We start from the raw sequence: 24512 nt of genomic DNA, 5'->3' as shown, positions 1-24512 counted from the left end.
TGGGGGGGATTTTGTGAGCAAAGGGTGAGAGAAAAGGGAAAAGTGAGGGGGAGAAGGGGAAAAGAAAAGGCACTGACTTCTGACTTCCTCTGTTACAGGAGTAGAAGGAAGCATTAACACTGAACCTCAAATTTTTGCTTTTCTATAATATTATAAACTAGCAATTTCTATAACAATAAATGAATTTAACCAATAAAACCCAACATACCCCCCTTTTTTTTTAGTCATCAAATTTTTGACACCTTGTTAAGCACTGGTGGTGCTTGAATATTGTCATGTCCTAAAAGTGGTACAATTTCTGAAAAGGTTGAAAAGCCCTGATGTAAATGCAGCCTAAATTGTTTATTGCCATCCTATTTGCAAATAATATCCTACTTACCTAGTTGATATGGTGTAGTTGGGCAGCAGGGAGGGGTGCAAAGTTCCTGCCTTTGCTGCAGACAACTTGCCTGTGCAACATTTGCCAGCCAGGTCTTTTGGCACGCTCAGCAGCAATTCCTATTGGCTTTTGAAAGCCAATAGGCCAGGTGTAGGCAACCTTGGCTCTTTTATGACTCATGGACTTCAACTCCCAGAAGATGTTTCATACCTTAACATCAACTGGAAGATGTTAAACTGTCCTTCTGTTTCTTTCCTTCCCAAAAATTGTGTTAATGAGTCCTCTCTAAGCTCTGCTGATCAGCTTGTCCTGGATTGTTTTGCCGCAAAACGGAACAGTTTGCAAGTTGCAGTTGAGACAGCCCATCTCATTTTAGATATATCACATATAATTGAAGATAGTAATTAGTTGCGTGTGCACGTTCAGCAAGTGTGATGTATTTGTGCTGGCATTTCTTTTTTTTATTATTTATTAAAAAGTTTTATAAAAGTTACAATACAAACCCACCCCCAAACCACCCCCTCCCCCTCCCCCACTTCCCAGAACTGAATACAGGGTTACAAAAATAACAATCAAAATCTAAATAACATTAACCAACTATATATGTAACCAAGTTCCTAACGCACTTTAACTCCCCTTTATCATGAACACAAACAAGATAAAAGTAAACATAATAATAATAAGAACATAAAAACAAGATAATATCCATATTATTAAACAATAGTAATAATAAAAATAATAATAAAATATAATAAAAACTAATAAAAATACCATAAAAACATACTAATATTAATAATATCATTCTATAATTCATTCATAAGCTAGATGAAACTTTTTAGTCCCATATTTGTTCTGAATATAATCTATCCATCTTCTCCAGACCGAAATGTATCTTTCTTGTGAATGATCCTTCAAGTAAGCAGAAATCTTAGCCATTTCTGCCAAATTTGACACCTTAAGTGACCAATCTTCTATAGTAGGCAAACTATCTTTCTTCCAATATTGACCTACCAAGAGCCTTACTGCTGTTATCAAATTCAACATCAAATTTGTTTCTTTAGTATCACAATCTATAACAATACCCAATAAAAACAATTGTGGGGAAAATTTTATCTTTCTCTTAAAAATCTTTTGAATATTCCACCAAATTTTAATCCAAAAAGCTTTAACATTTCTACAAGTCCACCATATATGATAATAGGTAGCATCCAAACTACCACATCTCCAACATTTGGGCTGTAAGTTAGGATACATGCAGGACAGTTTTTTGGGATCCAAATGCCATCTATAAAACATTTTATAAAAGTTTTCTCTTAAATTTTGAGCCTGAGTAAATTTCACATTTCTAACCCAAATTACCTCCCATGTATCCAATGAAATTGGTTCTTGAATATTTTGAGCCCACTTTATCATACAATCTTTAACTAATTCTGTTTCAGAAACCAATTCTATTAAAGCATTATATATTCTCTTTATATGCGCTCGGTTTTGATGTTTAATTTGTTTTACCAAATTTTCATCAGTTAATGTAATACCAATTTTCTGATCTATCTTCCACCTCGTTTGCAATTGAGTATATTGAAACCAAGACTGTATGATATTTTCTTGTTTTAACTCACCTAATGATTTTAATTGCCAACCATTCCCTATCCATCTAAGTAATTCCTTATATGAAGTCATATCCAAGCTCACACCCACAGATACACCCTCTATCACATGCCCAGGAATCCCCCAAATTGGTATTTTATAATTTAACTTATAATAATATTTCTTCCATACGCGCAATAAGGCGCTTCTTAAAATGTGAGATTTAAATGCCTTATCCACTTTTTTATCATAAACTAAATATGCATGCCACCCATATAATAAGTCCCATCCCTCAAGGTAAAGTAATCTTTCATTTGTTAAATTAAGCCAGTCACTAACCGCTGATAAAACAACCGCATCATAATATAATTTCAAATTAGGCACTTTAAGTCCTCCTCTTTCCTGTACATCTTGTAAGATCTTAAATTTAACTCTCGGTCTTTTCCCTGCCCAAATAAATTTAATACCCTTCTGCCACTCATCCAAATTGGCATCCTTTTTCAATATAGGTATCATTTGAAACACAAAAAGAAACTTTGGTAGAACATTCATTTTAACAGCTGCAATTCTCCCCAACAGAGATAATTGTAATTTTTTCCAACTATCTAACTCCTTTTGTATTTTTTGCCATAATATCTCATAGTTGTTCTTATATAATTTCACATTTGAAGCTGAAATATATACTCCCAAATATTTAACCTTTTTCACTATTTCAAAACCCGTTAGTTTTACTAACTTTTCTTTTTCATTCATAGTCATATTTTTAGATAATATTTTACTCTTATAATTATTTATCTTAAAACCAGAAACTTTCCCATATTGAGTTATAATTTCCATTAAATCTGTAACCGATTGAGTCGGTTGAGATAGTGTAACAACCAAGTCATCCGCAAATGCTCTTAACCTATAATCATTCTGCTTTATTTTTATTCCTCTTATTTTAGTTGATACACGAATTTTAATCAATAAAATCTCCAATGTTAAAACAAACAACAATGGTGAAAGGGAGCATCCCTGTCTTGTACCTTTTTCAATTTTAAATGCATCTGTTAATCCCCCATTAATTATAATTTGTGCCGATTGTTGTTGATATATAGCCTTAATAGATTGCAAAAATTTATCCCCAAAATTCATCTTATCAACAACTTTCAATAAAAATTGCCAATTCAATTGATCAAATGCTTTTCAGCATCTAAAAATATCAGTGCCACAGGGACTTGGTTGTTCTTATCCAAATACTCTATTAAATTTACAATTTGTCTTACATTATATTTCATATGTCTTCCAGTTATAAATCCAGACTGATCACTATGAATCATTTGTTTCAAAACCTGCATTAATCTATTTGCCAATATTTTTGCAAAGATTTTATAATCTATATTTAAAAGCGATATAGGTCTATAATTCATTGGTTGGGTGGGATCTTGCTCCTCCTTTGGAATCAGCGATATAAAAGCCCTTCTCCAGGATGGAAGCACCACCCCTCCAGCCTGGATATTGTTAAATAATTCCTTTAACGGTTCTACCATCTCTGCAAATAATAATTTATAATAAGTTGCTGATAACCCATCTGTACCAGGAGCCTTACCCAATTTTAACTGTTTAATTGCTGAAATGATTTTCTCAGAAGTGATTAATCGATTCATCTCCTCCCATTGCTCATTTGAGAGCATAGGAATATGTGCTTCCTGTAGATACTTATCTATATCTAAAGCTTGTATATTCTCACTAGCATATAAATTTGCATAAAAATCTAAAAAACCCTTTTTAATCAAATTTTGTTGATAAACCTCTTTACCCTTATATTCTATTTTCTCTATAGTACGTAATTTCTGTTTTTTCCTTAATTGATAAGCTAACTACCTACCAGGTTTATTTGCATTATAAAAAGTATTATGTTTCGCATACCGCAAGTTAGTTGCAACCTGATCCGCCATTAACATATTAAATTGCTCTTTCAGCAAATTTATTGAGTCCCTTACTCTCTTATCTAATGGGTTCAAAATAAGAGCTTTCTCTTTCAACTTAATTTCTTCTTCCAACTCTTTATGTTTTTGCATCTGCTTACGCCTATGTCTATTATGCATATAAATCAAAACCCCTCTCATATAAGCTTTACTAGCATCCCAAACCATTTCAATTGAAGTACCTTTATGCATATTCAAAGCAAAAAATTCTTTCAAATGTTCCCTACATTTCTCCGAGAACTCATCATATCTAAATAAATTTTCATTCAATCTCCAAGATCTTCTAATCCCATCTTCATTAAACAACTCCATCCATACCAGACTATGATCCAATAATGTTCTGGAAAAAATCTTGACCTTTTTAACCCTAGAAAAAAGATCATTAGTAATTAAAAAAAATCAATTCTGGAAAACGATTGATGCCTGTCTGAAAAGAAGGTAAAGTCTCTGTCCTCCAAATTTCGCTCCCGCCAAATATCTCTTAATTCCAAATCATCTTTCAAATCAAAAAAGGCTTTAGGCAGTTTAGAATGATTAGGGGTATTTTTAAAAGATCCCTTCTTATCCTTACATGAGTCCAAAACACCATTCCAGTCACCCATCATAATAACAGATTTATAATCCAATTGAGTTATTTTGTCATGTAAAAGCTTATAAAACTTTCTTTGCTGTTGATTAGGTGCACATAATCCAATAATAAGAACTTTCTTGCCTTGTAACAGTAGTTCAATAATAACATATCTTCCTTGTATATCAGTCTCAATTAATCTAACTGGTAAGTCTTTTCTTGAGTAGATAACCACTCCACTCTTTTTATCTGGAGCAGATGCAATAAAATGTAATCCCAGTTGGGAATTAATCAAATACCTTTGATCTTTCGCACAAATATGAGTTTCTTGTAAGCAAACAATATCATTTCTATGTTGCTTCAGGTAATGAAATTCTTTCTTTCTTTTTTGTGGTGAATTCAGGCCATTAACATTCCAAGTCAGGAACTTTGTCGCCATTCTTTGCGACCTGAAGCCTATAGAACAATGCCTGAAGATCCTCAGTTGGTCTCTTCGGTCTTGCTCCTCCCACCGCCTCAGTAGTAACAGGACCTTGTATTGTAGAACCAGAATCTATCTTCTGTTTCAATTGCTCCTTTTCTTTACGTTTATGCGCAGCCCGTGTCATTCTCTGTTCCTTTGGATCATCCTTTAACACCAAAAACTGTTCAGTAGACTCAGCCTGCTGTGCCTCTCCAGCAACCAATGACATTGCACCTTCAGTTTGCTATGCTGGCATTTCTAGGCCTCTTTCCAACCACATCCAGAAAAATTTGTAACAAACATTGGAATTCTCAAGGCCATGTTTGGTATTTCCCAGCAATCCCTGCTGTGTTACTGATCCCAGAGAAGCATTTGCATGTATGCAGGTATCCTTAGGGTTCCATAGTTATGGATGAGAAATATTGGTTGCAAAGTTGGCATTTCTGGATGTAATACAGATATTTTGGACTTATTTTTGTTTCTTTGCATGTTTGATATTTTTTAAAGGTATATGCTACTGACTACGCTTATGCACATATGTAACATCTTTTGCTAGGATACATGACCACTGCTTGTCCAGAATGTGAAAAGTGAAAGATTGGGACTAAACAAAATTTTAATGTACAGATAATACCACCAGAAATTATTTTAGCCTTTTTAATAAATGTTATTGATGTTAAGCTCACCATGGAAAACATCATATATTGTTATGTTTATACTAGGTCAGGGGTAGGCAACCTCGGCTCTTTTATGACTCATGGACTTCAACTCCCAGAATTCCTGAGCCAGCATGGCTCAGCTTGGAAACTTCTCTCTTTCCCCTCAGCATGGCTGGCTCAGGATTTCTGGGAGTTGAAGTCCACAAGTCATAAAAAAGAGCCAAGATTGCCTACCCTTGCAATAGGCTTTCGAAAGCCAATAGAAGGAGCTTGTTTTTTGTTTTTTGTTTTTTGCAAAAAAAGGTGCCAGAACGCTGTTCTGAGCGTTCTATGAGAATAAAAGCCCTGGTCAGAAGCAACCCAGCAATAAAATCCAGTTAATAGAACCAATTATTCAACCTTGGTTTCACATTATAACAGCTGCAAAACTAAAGGACTTGGTTCACTCCATGGGAAGATGTTGTAAGGCTGTAATTCATGCTAAAAGTTACCCAACTAAGTATTAACTGACATGGTAATAATTTTTGTATATCTTGTATTTTCTATGGTGATAATTTTTGTATATCTCATTTTTCTATGTGTTTCACTTTTCTTCTTTATAACTGCTACTCTAATAGCAAATCCTTCATAAAGGTTATTGCATTACATTCTTGGTTAAATTATCTTTCCATTGATATATAATTTTATGGTACTACTCCAAAGAAAAGTGGTGTTATTGGCCATCAAACCTCAAATGTACACTTTTCCCAAAAAGGTTTCCACAATTGTGGCCACTACTGTATAATAAAACAAAGTATGTTCTTTTCTTGTTAGGGTGCTTTGATTAGTGCAAGTTCAGATGACATGCTCCATTTGTGGAATCTAAGACAGAAACGGCCAGCGATTCTTCATTCCCTGAAATTTCATCGAGAACGGTAAGACTCCAAAAGTTTTTGGATCTACGTATATGATTTGACTCATGTGTTTTTGGATACTGAAACCTTATTACATTTATGCAAGCAAGCGTAAGCAGCGCATGGACCAGTCCAAGATGAACCAGGGGATAAAGATGCCCATGAGTCCAAGGACCCTCGTCTCTACCCTAATTCACAATTTTTTATTTAAAGATTCTTCAAATAGTATAGGCATTGTTCTGCTCAAGCATTTTGCATGGCATGAGCAAGTTTCCACTTTTCACATTCTTTGTCCAAAGCCATCCTTGATGGATTTAAGTATGAATAATAGCATTATAGAAATAACATGGACAGGTGTAGCCTGCAGAAGGACATCCTAATTTATTCTGAATCCAATTTCTAGTCTATATTGTAGAATTAATTTTAATCTTGTTGAAAGGTTATTGCAGCTTTGAATGTTAACGTAGTTGTGATTTGACAGAAAATGAAGCCCACAAATAATAGTTTTCATCCTAGCTCAAATTCAGTGGCATATAAAGCAACATTTTAAATCTTAGTTCTTAAATACTAATCTAATTATTTATTTAATAATTTAATTTTTGTTGGGCAAGCCTGTCTATCTTGATTATGTGATAAGCAGTAGGGCAATGTCTGCAGGAGAGGGGAGGGTAACTTTGCCTTCAGAATTTTTACATAAACTCAGTAGAGAAACTGGTGACTGTGTTTTTTATTTTTAAATATAGTTTTTAGTAATGGCTTTAGTATGGTTTTATATGTTTGTTGTTTTTAGTTGAATTTGTTTACTGTTCTTGATATTGTTTTTAATTGTTGTGAACTAGTTAGAGTCACAGATATGAGATGGACATCTATATGAATTGAACAAAGCATAAAATATATAATAAGAAGTAAACACAGGTGTATGCATGTGCACATACACACACTGAGAGACCAGGAGATGGCCACATTTTTTACAGATCTATATGATCTGTAGATGGCAGATTCCACTTGGATCAAATCATTTCAAAGTTAACAAGGTCCCAAGCCATCAGAACCTTGAATTGAACCCAGAAACCAGCAACCAAGGCTCCTACCCAAAAATGGAGGTTATTTTCCTTGCGGGATCCAATCCAGGTCAGTCACCGGGACCAGGGATTTCGTCTCCTGAGCTTTCAGACTCATGCTGGAGCCCATCTTTTCATACCTTAGGACTAGTTTAAAATAATTCTAAAATCTATTTTTTTTGTTTAATTTATCTATGACTGGGAAGTAATAGTTTTAACTCAGCATCCAAAAATTAATTCCATCATCATTCTAGGTTTTTTTTTTAAAAAAAATCTGAGTTTGGGGAAAAGAACCATACAACTATATCCATATTCTAGAAGATTAAAGTTAGAATTAAGATTGAGCAATGGGCATGAAACTCATTATTTTAAATGACTACGGAAATGCTCAAACAGTGCATCAGTAGACATATAAAAAGGAAGAGAAGTCCTGCAAAAGATAGATAACTCAAGGGAAGAAAGAAAAATAGATTTTTTTCCTAGATTTCAAATGACGTGTGCTGCATGTCAAGTGTTATACCCACTCTACCTCAACAAAAGATTTGACAGACTATACGCACTTTTGTTGGCAGGGTGATGTCTCTGCTTCTTAGTGTGCTGTCTAGATTTTCCATAGCTTTCCTCCCCAGGAGCAAGCATCTTTTAATTTCTTGGCTGCAGTCCCCATCAGCAGTGATCTTGGAGCCCAGGAAAATAAAATCTGTCACTACCTCCATTTCTTCCACATCTCTTTGCCAGGAATTGAGAGGGCCGGATACCATGATCTTGGTTTTCTTAATGTTAACTTTCAACCCAAGTTTTGCACTCTCCTTCTTCACTCGCAACAAGAGGCTCTTTAGTTCCTCTTCACTTTCTGCCATTAGAGTGGTATCATCTGCATATCTTAGGTTGTTGATATTTCTCCCAGCAATCTTAATTCCAACTTTTATTTCATCTAGCCCTGCCTTTCTCATGATGTGCTCTGCATATAAATTAAATAGGCAGGGAAACAGTATACAGCCTTGCCAGACTCCTTTCCCAATTTTAAACCAGTCAGTGGTTCCGTGTCCAGTTCTCACTGTTGCTTCTTGACCCGCATATAGGTTTCTCAAGAAACAAATAAGATGGCCTGGTACTGCCATCTCTTTAAGAACTTGCCACAGTTTGTTGTGATCCACACAATCAAAGGCTTTAGCATAGTCAATGAAGCAGAAGTAGATGTTTTCTGGAACTCCCTAGCTTTCTCCATGATCCAGCGTATGTTGGCAATTTGATCTCTAGTTCCTCTGCCTCTTCGAAATCCTGCCTGTACTTCTGGTAGTTCTCGATCCACATACTGCTGGAGTCTAGCTTGTAGGATTTTAAGTATAACTTTACTAGAATGTGAAATGAGTGCAGTGGTGCGATAGTTTGAACATTCTTTGGCACTGCCTTTCTTTGGAATTGGAATGTAAACTGATCTTTTCCAATCTTGTGGCCACTGTTGAGTTTTCCAAATTTGCTGGCAAATTGAGTGTAGCACTTTTACTGCATCGTCTTTTAAGATTTTGAATAGCTCAGCTGGAATACTGTCACCTCCACTAGCTTTGTTGTTGCTCAGCTTTCCTAAGGCCCACTTCACTTCAGATTCTAGGATGTCTGGCTTGAGGTCATTGACTACCTCATTGTGATTATCAGGGACGTTAAGCTTGTTCTTGTATAGTTCTTCTGTGTAATTTTGCCACCGCTTCTGAATCTCTTCTGCCTCTGTTAGGTCCCTGACATTTTGGTCCTTTATCATGCCCTTTTTTGCATGAAACTTTAGAGTTGGTTATTGTGCATTTTGCTGCTTTCTCTTTAAATATATAAATTTAATCTAATTTAATTTAATCTAACACCTGTATGCACAGAAAAGAAAGCCATTGGCAAGAGCCAAGAGCCAAGAAAGTTTGAAGACTACAGGGGAATTATCTAATGGAAGACTGGAGTAGCTTATAGCTTGGACTAAATTCCTTGCCAGCATTGTCTTCGACTGGATAGGTTTTGCTTCCACTGTATTCGTGTGAAGCTGAAGAGTACCATAAGTATACAATCCATCACAAATGTGGACATGGAATGGGCCAGCCCTGATTAGGTTAATGGGATAAGGAAATTAAACAAAGTTATTACAACCTCACAGCAGGATCTAGTGGTATCTTTCAGTTTTCTGAAATGTTCCATCTTCTCTTGAAGATCCAGGAGAGCAGTGGTAAATTGTAGGAAGGGGTTGTGAAGAGCATTTGATTACAGTGATTGACCAGGAGCCATATATAAATGTGTCAGTGTCCTCTCTTATATTGTGGTAAGAGGATCTTTGCTGTACCAAAAACGTCTGTATTTCATGAAAAAACAGCAGTGAACTGAAAAAAGACACCCTTGTGATATTGGTGCAAGTATATCTAGACTGGGTGTTCTATGCTTTGTCAGTCCAATATTTTGGTCTAGCTCTGGTCTTTTATGTCTGGTCTAGGAAAGAAATGGTCAAATACTCTTACCTCCTCTATATTAATTACACCTGAGGGCAAAATATTGCAAGATGAAAGGAACTAAAGAAAAAAGGTACATGTGGATGAAAAATCTCTGTCAGAATGTCAAATCTTCCCAATAAGAAAAAAAATGAAGAAGGATTGGATGTTTGTTGATATTCTAGAGACGCATAACCCTGAGACTCTTAGCTTTCATTTATTACACACACATACAGAAACACACATACATACACACACCCTAGATGTGAGATAAAATGTGTTGTCACTGCTATATGTACTTATTCCAAAAGAAAGACTTTCCCCCTTTTTGTTCAATTTTACCAATGTACAAATAGCAATCACTGATATATGTGGTGTTCAGAGAAGGCTAATTTGAATTCTTGCCAATATGCCTGGATTAGATATGCAAATGCTGCACAAATCATACCAGATGGTGAGCAATTAAATTAGCTCAACTGTAAGACAGCCCAGTTTTTGTTAAGATCATTTTGTGACTGGGAATGATAGTGGAGTCACATTGGAGTTACACTGAGAGTAGCTATATCTTTCTTTCTTTTTTTACATAATAGTGTTCTTATTCTCTATTGGAGTCTTTTAGTGAAAACAGCACTGATGCATGAATGATCATGGATAGTTTGCTGACAGTGAAAATTCAAAACCTTAACTACCGGTAATAATTTAGGCTGATATTTGTTCACTCTGTAGGAGTAGACTTTAATTCAAAAGTATGTTCTGTTTTTCCCATACTAGTTTAACAACTACTATTTTATATGATCTGAGATGAGAAATGTGATGTGTGTTTTTACTACGTTTATATAATGTGATTGTGGTGCTCAGCTGTGACCTCTGGAAAAGGTGCAATCCAAATTCCTAATGAGAACCATATTTCAGGTAGTGGCGCAAATGTAATACGAAGGTGGGAGGCCAGACTAGCCAAAATCGAAACAGATGCATGGATTTACATTTTTGCACTACTCTTTTCTCCTCCTTATAAAAGTCAGTTTTGAATCAATGTGGTTTAGGACCATCTCACAAACACTCCATTATTTTGGTTTGTCCAGGGAAGTGCTTTTGATGATGGGTATCAGTGTGCACTTAGTGCACTCAAATAACATATTAAAGATCTGGAAAACCAACAAGATTGGGCTGCTTTTCCCATAAATGTTTAATTGAGCAATCAAACTCCCCCTTTTAAAGCAGTGAGATACCTATATTGAATAACTGTCCCCAAAATCCAAAGGGCATTAACCTTAGCATGCTGCAACACACTTCCCACAGCCGTTTGGGAGGGCCAATACAAAAAGAATACCATATGAACTGAGATTGTGCCCTTGTGGACAAGGGGCCATTGAAACTACAGCCCACATCTTGCTATACTGCATCTTCTCTAAGGGCTCAGGGACTCAGTTTATAACACCTCATCTAATAAAATATCCAGGAAATACTGATCTTTTTCACAGGGCAGCTACTGTTAGTAGATTAGTACGAAGTAGTTTCTCTGAATTTTGTTATTCTGTATGCAAAATTAGGCAGACTCTAAGTGCCCACTAAAAATCCACCATTAATCGTAATATATAATTTTGTCTATTTTTTATGTTTATTTCTAACTACTGTTATTGTTGTTGTTGTTTTAATGCTTTTATTTGTACTGTTGGTTGGTGATTGTAATAAAAACTGATTGATTGATATAATGTGATTGTCTTTTCCCCGACATAGGATTACCTTCTGTCATCTACCTTTCCAAAGCAAATGGCTCTATGTGGGAACAGAGAGGGGAAATACACATATTGTAAATATTGAATCCTTCATACTTTCTGGATATGTTATCATGTGGAACAAGGCAATAGAATTGTGAGTTGAGAATTGTCCATTATTTTTTCATATTATTGGTATTTTATAAAATAAAAACCAAATCATCTAATCCATACCATAGGATGCTGTGGTGTTGTTTTTAATAATTATCAGCCTGATTTTTATTACAGTATTTGACTTTTTGCATTGTAGCAATGTATTCTACTGAAAGCAAAGTACTACAACTCAGTCCCAATCTTGCTGCTGCAAAGTGAGAAAACAGTAGTTGCTTTTAGTCCCACTATCTTTCTTTCCTTAGAGCCTTGCAAGTCACACTCGTGATTCTTGGTATCATAAAAGCCTACTTATCCATGCAGAGCCCCTGAGCTACATAAAGATGCCTATCTTAGTCTGCAGAACACATTTAGGAAAGATTTTAGGAGAACTTAAAATGTCTGCAAATTTAATATGTGAGAAGTGGTCCATATGATTCATTGCTGCTTCAGAACAAGATTAGATGCCAGATGTAGTGAGTGAGTCAGTAATGAGGTAATTTTCTCTGATGAACCAGAAGATCATTGATAATGACAAGCATGGAACTCTGCTATCCAGCCCATCAAGTTGTGGAGAGTGTACTGGGAATAGTAGCTGTCTGGCATAAGATATGGCTCTCGGGTTGAAAAGACTGTTCACTTGCAATATTAAAAGTTTGCCTTCCAAGTTGAATATGATCCAGTAGAAGGTCAGGTGCAGCCCACAATGCACCCTGCTCTCCACTGTATTTCTTTCTGTTGCTTCTCTTTTGCTCTTTGTTTTTCCATTGCTATGACCTCCAAATGTTAGCCTTTCCCTTGTTTGGCTCTATTTCTTTATCTACTGTCTAGTTCAGTGTTTTTCAACCACTGTTCCGCGGCACACTAGTGTGCCGCGAGATGTTGCCTGGTGTGCCGTGGGAAAAATTGAAAAGTAATTATAAAATACTTTCTTTGTGTTTATTTGATTCCTATTCAAGAGAATTACTTTATATATAGTCAATATAGGCACAGAGTTAAATTTTTTAACATTTTCTAATGGTGGAGTGCCTCGTGATTTTTTTCATGAAACAAGTGTGCCTTTGCCCAAAAAAGGTTGAAAAACACTGGTCTAGTTTCTCCATTTATGTTCCCAGATGCTCTACTTGCTTTGCATTCCTGCATCATTTTCCCCTTCTCTGTTTGTCTTCATTTTTGTGAAGAGGGTGTTTTTTGCATTCTTATTGCCTATCTATAACCAATACTTCCTACAAAACAAATTTCCATCTTCTTGCTCCTCAGGTACTGAAACAATGTTTTCATATTATTTTTCTGAGACAATAATTCTCAAGGCTACATAAATTCAGTTCTCAAATTATATTAATAAGTCTTAATCTGCAATCCCTTGTTGCATTTTTTCCACTTAATTCACTTGAATCTTTCTTAAAATGTGCAGAATTAAGTACAATATTTAAGGTGAGATATGACCAATGCCAAATATAATAGAATTATTCTTTCCAATCATTTAGAAGGTTTGTTGTTGTTAGTTCCAAATTTGTGTCCGACCCATCGCGACCCCATTGACAACGTTCCTCCAGGCCTTCCTGTTCTCTACCATCTTCTGGAGTCCCTTTAAGCTCACGCCTACTGCTTCAGTGACTCCATCCATCCACCTCATTCTCTGTTGTCCCCTACTTCTATTGCCCTCAATCTTTCCTAGCATTAGGCTCTTCTCCAGTGAGTCCTTCCTTCTCATTAGGTGGCCAGAGTATTTGAGTTTCAACTTCAGGATCTGGCCTTCTAAAGAGCAGTCAGGGTTGATCTCTCTAGGACTGACTGGTTTGATTGCCTTGCAGTCCAGGGGACTCGCAGGAGTCTTCTCCAGCACGGTAGTTCAAAGGTCTCAATTCTTTGGCCCGCAGCCTTTTTAATGGTCCAACTTTCACAGCCATACATTGCAACTGGGAAAACCATAGCCTTGACTATACACACTTTTGTTGGCAGGGTGACGTCTCTGCTTCTTAGTATGCTGTCTAGATTTGCCCTAGGTTTCCTCCCCAGGAGCAAGCATCTTTTAATTTCTTGGCTGCAGTCCCCATCTGCGATGATCTTGGAGCCCAGGAAAATAAAAAGTTTACTTCTATTGAATTATCCTAAAATTTCATCCACCTATTTAGTAAACAAGGGACGCAGTGGCTCAGTGGGTGAGGATGCTGAGCTTGTCGATCAAATGGTCGGCAGTCTGGCGGGTCAAATCCCAAGTGCCGCGTAACAGAGTGAGCGCCTGTTACTCATCCCAGCTTCTGCCAAACTAGCAGTTCGAAAGCACGTAAAAAATGCAAGTAGAAAAATAGGGACCACTACGGTGGGAAAGTAACAGTGTTCCATGCGGCTTTGGTGTCTAGTCATGCCAGCCACATGACCACGGAGACATCCTCGGACAAGCGCTGGCTCTTCGGCTTTGAAACGGAGATGAGCACCGGCCCCTAGAGTTGGAAACGACTAGCACGCATGTGCAGGGGAACCTTTACTTTTAACTTATTTAGTAAACACATTGCACAGCTACCTTTTACAGTATTTCAACGTGATCCATTACTAGACTGGAATAATTTCCACTTGTTTTATTGATGTCCTGTTCTTGTATGAAGACCTTTGCATTTGTCTCTATTAAATTTTATTTTACTATTTTCACTAACCTATCAAGATCATTCTCAATGGCATTCCAGTCTCCTAAAACAGAGGTGCAATAGTGCTATGTGGGGGCTGCATGTGATCTATCCCTTTTGTTGTTCCCAGATCCCCCAGTGTTTAGGGCTAAAACCCTCATTTGTGCACTTGGGGGAGGATTTTTTTAAAAAAAAATAGCCCAAAGAGGTCCTTAAGTTTTCAGATTCTTAAGACTCCAGTTTCATCCCATAACATTCCTGAATACCCTTTGGCTCCTTGCTCTGCCCTCTTTGAGAGTGCAGCCTAGGCCTAGGGTGACTTTTAACCTGATGGGTATTGTGAGGGAAAATTTACACTATTAACTTGCCTATCCAATTTCCTATCTCCTTCAGATTTGATGAAATTCTGTTTATCTCTCCAGCTCATTAAAAATGTTACAAGAGTACTATTCTCAAAATAGTACCATGTTTGTATCATGCTTGAGCCGTTGTTATGACTTCCCAGAGCAGAAGCAGCCACATTTCTCTTATCAGGATTGATACTCTTAATAAGACAACCAAGTGAAAAGTTGTTTTACACTTTTCAACTTCATCCTGCATTAGGCACAGAATATAATTGTAGGATTGTTTTGCACATAAGTATGGGATCAGATGTGTGGGTCTTCTAAAAGAAGTTAGTGTTAATTATTCAATTATTTCAAGGCCAGATTATTTGAAGGAGACTTCTGGAGAGAACTCAGGCAATTACCCCACACAGTTCTATTTTCAGTATCATCTGTTAAGGCTTGCATGTATTTTTTCAGAGAGAGAAAAAAACACTGTGACATAGAGCAGCCCAACATATCCTTCAAAGGTTCAGCCCACTCCCTGTTGTCATATATTTCCAGCTCTTAAAATTTAAAATAAGGGATGTAGCTTATTGTCATCAAGTGCACTTATAGGCATGAGTTTCAAATTTGGTTCCCACAGTCTTACATTTAGTTCTCCTAGCCCTAATGCAATTTTACAGGAGCTTTTTGCATGCAAAAATAAATCTCTCTCTCTTAAAATTGAGTTATTAATGGATATGAGTTAGTTTTAGGAACCTGTTAGATAGTCCAAGGAAATTACTTTTTGGTCTGGGTCTAAAATAAACACTGTGAATTACATGCCTTCTCTGATGAATTTTTATAATTGCTTGTTATTGAGACTGTGAGCAGCTTCCAGTAAAATCTGGATCTATTCAGCAGACTGGGATATTCACAGATAGAGAAATCAGACTGTCTGGTATAAAATAGTCAACAAATGCGAGCAACATCCTGGACTCAACTTTTGAATTCTGTCCATTTGCTAAAAGTTTGTTACTGAAGAGTATTTTCTGTTGTGAAAGATTTAGGTGGCCATAAACTTTTATGTTCCCCTACATTCACTTAATGTTTTTATCCCTCCTTTTAGATTTTTAAACTCTTGTTTTTATATATACTTTTAATATTTTAGGGCTTTTTCTTTTTTAATTATACTTTAATTTTATTTTTTTTTGCATTGGGTATCCCACTCTTCCTATGTTGATACATGTGCACCTTTTAGTTTTTTAAAAAAACAAAATACTAATTGTTTGTATCTCACCCTCCTTTGCTGATCTATGACTGTAATAAAGATTTCATTTGATTTGTTACAAGCTGCCCAAAGTCATCTGGAGGCTTCTAAATTGTACAAATAAATAAAATCTGCCCTGAATCAAGACCTACCCATGACAAAAAAAGGTAGATTCAGCTCATCCAGAAGAGAGCAACTTTTTTTTTTTGCATTAAGCAGCAACATGCTAACCAGCATAGTTTAATGGATTAGTCTGATCAGGATTACTTGTGTGCAGGAAAATAAAGGAAGAGAAACCAAGCATAGTGCCATTTATAGGGCCTACTGGAATTATTCATTATAAAGCTAATCATCCAGAAGAGGCACTATCATCTTTATGAGCAGTCAAAGCAAAGCATGCTGTGCAAGCTGCTTGGGAACAATTAATTGTAACAGCAAGACCTAAATAGCAAGCCATGTTGCTGGAGATTTGCAGCATCTTCCTAGGCTGCTCTAGCCTGCAAGTATCTAAGAGGACCATTTCTCAGAGCAGTCTGTGGAAAAATTTTGCATTACCGCAGATACCTCATAACTTACCAGTCACCTTCAGAAAAATACAAACTAATTAGACAACATAAATTTCAAAAGTCCCTAGAAGGAGATTTAATCCCCCCTGAATTGATTCTGAGCAATACAGTTAGATTCACTCTTTACTTATATTCAGTGCTTTTTTTGTAAAAGAAAAAGGTGCCGGAACTCACACATGTCATACAACCCATCTTGCCTACCTTACAAGGTTCCATCCAAAAAAGGTGCCGGAACTCTGTTCTGAGCGTTCTATGAGAAAAAAAGCCCTGCTTATATTGATAGATTAGTTTGTATAATTAAAGGGAGGAACCTAATTTCAAGAAGGGTAGAAGTTCCATAACAACATTCTGTAGTAAAAGCTGTTGATCAATCTGGAGGGAGAGACTATCTTGGCAGCTGAACAGGGAGGCTTTAGAACAAGCCAAGTCCACTTTGGATTGGGCCTTCATGTTTCACCATTAGATCTAAAAATCCATGTTATTCTCTAAAGCAGATTTATCTCCTGCCTGCGTACACTCTGCGCAGGCTTTCAGCTCAATATCTAGGACAGTGTTTTTCAACCTTAGAATCTTTACGACTTGTGGACTTCACTTCCCAGAATTCCCCAACCTGTCATTTTTATCCTCATATAGAGGATTTATCTAGCTGGTTCAGTCAGATTTGTGATAAATGGTTAAAATTTTTACACACATTCAAATTAAGCCAAAACCCACATGTGAAGAAGAAGACCTTGTGAAGCCTTCCTGACCTTTGTCTATGAAGGTGTTAGGAGTCCAGGCCAGTATGGTAGATGCAGAATAGACATCTCAGTGTGTTGAATAGTTCAGTTTCCATGTCAGTGACTTACAGTTAGTTATCTCTATAAATACTGTGTATTTGTAACTAAGGTATTTTTTTAAATTATTTTGAAATTGGTTAGTGAGAACAGTAAGTTTGGTTTGATTTAGTTTAAAAATCAAATTTGGTTTGAGAGTCAGCGTGGTGCAGAAATTAAGGTGCTGGCCTAAAAATCAGGAGGCAATGAATTTGAGGCCTCCTCTGGGCATGAAACTGCTGGGCACTGTGGGCCAGTCCTTCTCTCTCAGCCCAACCCACCTCACAGGGTGGTGGTTGTGGAAAAATAGATGGGTAGGATCATTAGGTATGTTCTCTGCCTTGAGTTATATATGAAAAGGATGGGATAAAAAAGAACTGTATCCCAATGTTAAATAGAGTACACAGGGCTTTTTTTCCTCATAGAATGTTCAGAACGGCGTTCCGGCACCTTTTTTTTGCACAAGCTGTGCTACTCCCTCTATTGGCTTTTGAAAGACAATAGGAATTGCTGCTGAGCCCGCCAAAAGACCCGGCCAGCAAACTTTGCACAGGCAAGTTGTCTACAGTGAAGGCCAGTTGTCAGGAACTTTGCACCTCTCCCTGCTGCCCAACTACACCATCTCAACTAGTTAAGTAAGAGAGGGCAAGGAGTTGGAGGTGGGTTCTGCGGAGTGCATGTGCACTCCTTCCTTCTGCTCACCTGTCAACCAGGGTAGTGGCCTACCCGGTGCTGGACCTGGGGGGTGGTTAGCGTGCATCTCCAAACTATGTCCACGTTGGTCTTTCCCGACTGTGCCTTCCTTGTGTGATGAAACCCAGACACGGAGCTGCAGCTGGCATCGTTGCTAGAGGGGGGGGGCCAAGTTGGCAGCGCAGCTTAACCCCAGGGGCTGGGGAGGGGGCTCGGGGAAGCAGCCCGGGGTGGCTGTGTCAGACACCTTGCAGCCCTGCAGCCCATAAATAGCCACAATGTCTGGGAAGTCCCGCTGCGGGTGCTGAAGGCCAGTGTCCAGCTTCCTTGGCATGGTGGCAAAGGCAGGGGGCTTGGCGTGCTGTAGACCAGGCTGCTGCAGGGTGCCACCGCGGCCCCCATCATGCAGCCGCTGCCCAGGGCCAGTCCCGGCCGGCCGGCAGTTCCACGGAGTGTGTTAGGTGAGCCACCGCAGGCAGGCATCCATCCGAGGGGCGCTGACGGCCCTGGCAGACAAGCAAGGGAGTGTCTGCCGGGCTCCCGGTCAGCCCGGCTCCTCAGCCTCGGCCGCTACTTGTAGTCAAGCATGTGGGGCACCCAGAGCTGCTTGGCCTTGTTGATGAAGGGCTGCTTCTGGGCGGCGTCGAGGCACTGCCAGGTGGTGCCCAGCTGCTTGGAAATCTCTGGGTTGTGCAGCTGGGGCTGCTCCTGTGCGATCCACTGCCGCTGCACACACGACCAGACCATGAAGTTCATGGGCTGCTTCACCTTCTCCAGCTGGGCTGTCGAGGGCGGCAGTGGCGGGACTGGGGCTGGCTGGAATGGGCCCGCCACCCAGCCTCTGGCGGGTGCTCCAGGGTGTAGAAGCCCGCTAACATCTTCCCGCCTGTCAGGGAGGGCCCGACTAGAGAGCCTCAAGAGGTCCCTCAGCTGGAGCAGCCAGCAGCAAGTGAGCCACAGAATGTGGGTCCCAATTATTACTTTCCAAGGTCAAGACAGTGAAAAACAAACTAGTTCTTGCCTTGCTCAGCAGTGCGGGTTGATCCCTTTCCATTGTCCCATCCTTCCATTCCTCTCACAGCCTCTTACTCGATCACAAAGAGCTGCTGCCCAGCACATTAGATCACAATGAATCACTGGCTGACCTCTACCTTCTGGAGTGTTCAGTTTCTAATTTTATGGCCTGTATCAATCAATGGAGCTTTAAGAGCCAGACTAGAGTTTACAGATGCTCACTTTTCATAAACTCAATCCTGGGCCAGGAGGCAGAATCATGCATCACCTTCCTTGTGATCAGAGTTACTGATAACTATGCAAATACACAGATCTGGGTCAGTAAAGAATCCAGATATGTAGTCCGACACTTAGTATTTCTTATTTCTTTGAATTCACAACTCTTTGAATTGGACAGCATATCACATACCTGTGTCTGATATTATTACACAGTTATAAAATAGACTGCTAGTCAATAAATAATTATATGAGATTCTAGATCTGTCAGCTCAGTTCATCTCGGGTCTGAATTCCCATGCAGTGAAAAGGATAGGGCTTGCAACTTCTGGTTGTAGTTATCCACATTTTTGCACACTGAGATAATTGGCCATTTGTACAAATACAGAGCCTATCATGCTTTTATATTTATATGAAACAGATATATTACCTGAAAATGTAGGGGAGAAAAAATCGTGTATATATGTATTTTGGTTCTGATTTTATTTATTTATTTATTTTATTACATTTATATACCGCCCTTTCCCTGAGGACTCAGGGCGGTTTACAGGGAGTTAAAAACCAGCAATACAAAAGTTAAAACCAATTTAAAAAAGATTAAACTAACCCTGTGCAATTAAAACCCCGATTAAAATAAATTACTCCTCAGCCTGGGCCCGAGAGCTCGAAGAGCCAGGTCTTCAGGCCCCGGCGGAATGACCGGAGGTCGGGGGCAGTCCTCAGCTCCACTGGCAGCTGGTTCCAGAGGGCAGGCGCCCCCACTGAGAAGGCCCTATCCCTGGGTGTCACCTGCCGGCAATCTCTTACCGGTGGGACCCTGAGAAGACCCTCCCTGTGGGAGCGCACTGGACGAAGGGAACTTGATGCCGGCAGCAGGTGTTCCCTCAAATACCCTGGACCCAGGCCATGTAGGGCTTTATAGGTGATAACCAGCACCTTGAATTTCACCCGGAGGGCAACCGGAAGCCAATGCAGCTCGCGGAGTAGAGGTGTTACATGGGAGTATCGGGAGACCCCCATTACAACTCGCGCGGCCGCATTTTAGAAGCATTTGGCATGTCTGCACTGCCAATTGTACTGTCAATTATATACCTATAATAAATACATCACTCGTGACATAATTTTTGGAATGTGTAAAAAATTTGGGGATAGGTGATGCCTCCTTCCGCTTCTTACCCAAAGCAGTTACTTGCAGCTTCCCAGATCCAGGTTCCACTAAGGTGTTTCCCAGCTGCTGAAGTTGCTCACCCCGTCTTCCCCCACCCTTTAATAGCATGTCTTCCCCTACCCCCTTTAATATCTCTCCCCCTACCCCCTTTAATATCATGTCTTTCCCCACCCACTTTAAAAAGAGCCTTGGTGGAGCAGTGGGCTAATGTCTCCTTAAGTAACACCAGCTGCCTGCAATTAGTGCAGGTTCGCATCCCACCAGGCTCAAGGTTGACTCAGCCTTCCATCCTTCCGAGGTAGGTAAAATGAGGACCCAGATTGTTGGGGGCAATAAGCTGACTTTGTAATAATGCCGCTGGGGGGGGGCGAAAGCCCTAATAAGCAGGCATATACATAGAATGAAGGCTATTGCTAAGCACATTGATTTGTGCTTTAAATTGTAAGCCGCCCTGAGTCTTCGGAGAAGGGCAGGATATAAATGGGATTTTTTTAAAAAAATATATCAATGAGGCTCCTCCAGTGGACCATGACCCGGCACTCGCCCTGGTCCCATCCCCCCTCCGCCGGAGACCCTCAGATTTGCCCCAGTCCTGCCCAGCTCCAAACAAGTGCCCCTGACGCAAGTGACGTTGAGCTGGCCACACCCACACAGTAGGCCACGCCCATGGCAGATTAACAAGATGAGAGTTCCGGCACCTTTTTTTAAAAAAAGCACTGAGAGTACACATTATAATTCTATATAATTTAGATTGCAGTTCACATGTATATAATTTAATAAAATACAACCCATTATGAGACAACCCATTTTCTAAAAGTCACAGAAAAAGACTTACCTTTCAGCACTAGGTTGCCCACCCTTTTAGTAATAATGCTTAGAGCCCAGCCCTCTTGAGCTCTATGCAAGTGCCACGAGGTAGTTCTGATGGAAAAAGTGTAATTTGAAATAGGGAAAAAAGTGATGATGTTAAACAGAAAAAAATAGCAGACAGAATTGCAACCTTTTGTCCTTGCACCAAATTCATCAAGCAGAAGCTGCCAAGCTAGCCTGTTTGGCCTAGTGGTTGAGGCACCAGGCTTGGAACTAGGAGACTCTGAGTTCCAGTGCTGCCTTTGGGCCAGCCACTCTCTCTCAGCCAAACGCCACCTCAAAGGGTTGTTGTTGTGTAGAAAATAGGAGGAGGAAGGAGTATTAGGTATGCTCCCTGTCTTGATATATGTAAATATATAAAAATAAAAGCAGGATATAAATAAATAAAAATAGCCTGGAGCTTTGGTGGATGTTTACAGGAGCATGAGTAACATACAGATTTGAGATGAAAGATTTTGGTTGTTCATTCCTGTATAATTGCTTTATTAGAATCCCTCCTCTTTCTAGGTTTACTTTTGCTTAGAGCAGCCTTTTACAGTTTGGCATCCTTCGGCTGTTTTTTGACTCTAATTCCCTTAATCCACACCTTTGTCCTAACTGTTTTAAGTTTACAAAACAGAAATAAATTGTACTTGATTTTTATAGTCTCAATTTTGATTTGCAGATCGATAAAGACTCACCCTGGGCCCGTTGTACATCTAAGCGATAGCCCAAGAGATGAAGGGAAAGTGAGTAAGAAGAATTCAAGTATTTCTCAGTATTTTTGTTTTAGCAGTTTTTAGCAGTTTTTCCCTTTTGCTAAAATTAACTGAGCAACTTAAATAAACATTCATAAAAAGTATGAAATGCCCTGGACAATATAATATTATCGAGAAAAAATAATGCACTTTCCTTTTGGGTAAGGTTAAACAACAGAAATTTTATTGACCTGAAGATACAAATACAACAAATACTTCTGAAATGTGCAATGTATAAATATTTTGTAAGTAGGCTGTTGGTTCATTATAAATATGCACTTTCAATCAGTTTATTTTGTTTTGCTTAATGCAATGCTGTTTAATTTATGAATAAAACATTATAACATGTTTCAATATAAATATTGATTTAAATTTTTATTCCCCCTCCCCTTACAAGCAAAATGACAGTCAGATCAGAGGTGCTGCCTCTCCAAGATCAGAAAGACAGTCTCCAGTGGTCTTCCAGAGAAAGTTCAAGTAAACTGGCCTCTGAGCTACCCTGGAGATAGTCCAAGAATGCCAGTCCAATTAAAGAAGGAAAACCAGAACTCTCTGTCTTCCTTGGTAGATAAATATTTAGCTCCATAACCAGTAAAAATAACTAATGAAAAATGAAGGCAAAAGATCTGAAAGAAAACTCCTTGTTTAAGTAGATATATATTTTGTCAATCCCTAAATTCCGTACCAGTAGAAGCTGATGAGAAAAATACCATGAAAAAAGTCAACTAAGTGATCTTTCAAACAAAACAGGCTTCTTCTTCTTCTTCTTCTTCTTCTTCTTCTTCTTCTTCTTCTTCTTCTTCTTCTTCTTCTTCTTCTTCTTCTTCTTCTTCTTCTTCTTCTTCTTCTTCTTCTTCTTCTTCTTTTTTGCCTATCGTCCCACCAGCTGGATGTCTAAACTCAGCAAGCCAAGAAGGGAACCAGGAGTCCAATTACCATTACCACCTACTAAATTACCATTAACACCTACTAAAAACCATCTGTACATCTAAGCCATTTAATCATGAAATATACTTTGAATTCTCCATGCAAAATATCTATAAAAGCATTTAAAAACTTTGGCAATCATTAAGTATCTCTTCATATTTAGTTACTATTCCAATTCTAAACTTGAGAAAAAATCCAGATATCTCTTGGATTAACAAATGGAAGTTTTCTTTAATCAATATCCTGTATTCACAATCCTTTCTAAAGCTTAGCTGAAATGGTGGACCAGAATACTCCCTATCAAAGACTTATTAAACCAAGAACCAGATGATGTCATTTTTATGATGGATGCCAAACTGAAGGAATGAGAAGCCTTGAAAGTTCTGCAGCATGCTTGCCAATTTAGATCTGCATACCCCTAAAAAGTTGTGTGCTATTACAGGATTTGTATGCTTTTCCATTTTCGAAAAAAATTGTTTCGCTCTTTTTATCTGCTGTGCCAGTTTTTCTGAATCCAACAAGTTTAGTTTGTGTTTTATTCCATTTCTCTTTTCAAAGACTCTTTCTACTGATTTTTTTGTAATTCTGATTCTAATTTTCTAAATTTTTCTTTTAATAGTACATATTGCTGTCTTCTATATTTATTTTTCTTTGCCATATATGTTATAGCTATACCTCTGAAATATGCTTTAGCTGTATCCCATACATTTTGTAATGTTGTGTCATCTTTTTTTCTCTAAAGAAGAACTCCATTTCCTTTTTCCCTAGTTCTACAAATTCTTTCTTTTAGTATAGATTGATTTAAAGTCCATCTTCATCTTTTTTTGAATTCCTCTCCATGTCAATTTTTAAGTGTTATGGTCTGCTCATGTGCCTATTTCAATCTCAATTTCCTGTATATTCAACCTCAATTCAGATGTCATCCAAATCATATCAATTCTTGACCAGGAGTTTTGACTATTTGAATAAAAAGTATATTGTAGCTTTTCTGGACTGATTTCCCTCCAAATATCTTGCATTCCAATTTCATCTATCATATTAAAGAATGTCTTAGGTAATCTTCTTCGAGTTTTCCCTATGTTACTGCTTTTATAGTCAATTGTCCCATCTACTGTTGCATTAAAGTCTTTTCTATGGAGGCTTTGGTAGAATTTTTCCTGGTTATTGTTTGTTGCATAAATTACTACTAACAGTGTTTGTTTTTTGGTGTAAATATATGTCTACCATCACAATTCTTTCTTCTTCATCTGAATAGATCATTTTAGAATCTATTATCTCATTAATATATACAGCAACACCTTTTTTTCTAATGTGCTGATGCATAGTAAAGTTTCCCAAATTTTGGGTGTTCCAACAGTTTATGGTGTTGTTTTTTATGTGTGTCTCTTGAAAGCAAATTATGT

The 24512-nt window shown here is 38.2% G+C and overlaps 1 protein-coding gene across 1 annotated transcript in view; it reads left to right on the top strand.

Moving 5' to 3' along the window:
- Window positions 1-24512, top strand: part of STXBP5L (syntaxin binding protein 5L) — a gene marked incomplete at its 5' end in the record, with an annotated part of 103793 nt that overhangs the window by 10121 nt on the left and 69160 nt on the right. Inside the window, 3 exons of the mRNA XM_081317162.1 lie at window positions 6437-6537; window positions 11777-11911; window positions 22110-22173. Coding sequence (XP_081173288.1) covers window positions 6437-6537; window positions 11777-11911; window positions 22110-22173 — 300 coding nt within the window. The remainder of the gene's footprint in view (window positions 1-6436; window positions 6538-11776; window positions 11912-22109; window positions 22174-24512) is intronic.

The sequence above is a fragment of the Vipera berus genome (assembly GCF_964194415.1).
Source record: "Vipera berus genome assembly, chromosome: 2".
NCBI classification, from domain to species: Eukaryota; Metazoa; Chordata; class Lepidosauria; order Squamata; family Viperidae; genus Vipera; species Vipera berus.
This window is presented reverse-complemented; position numbering and strand designations above follow the sequence as displayed.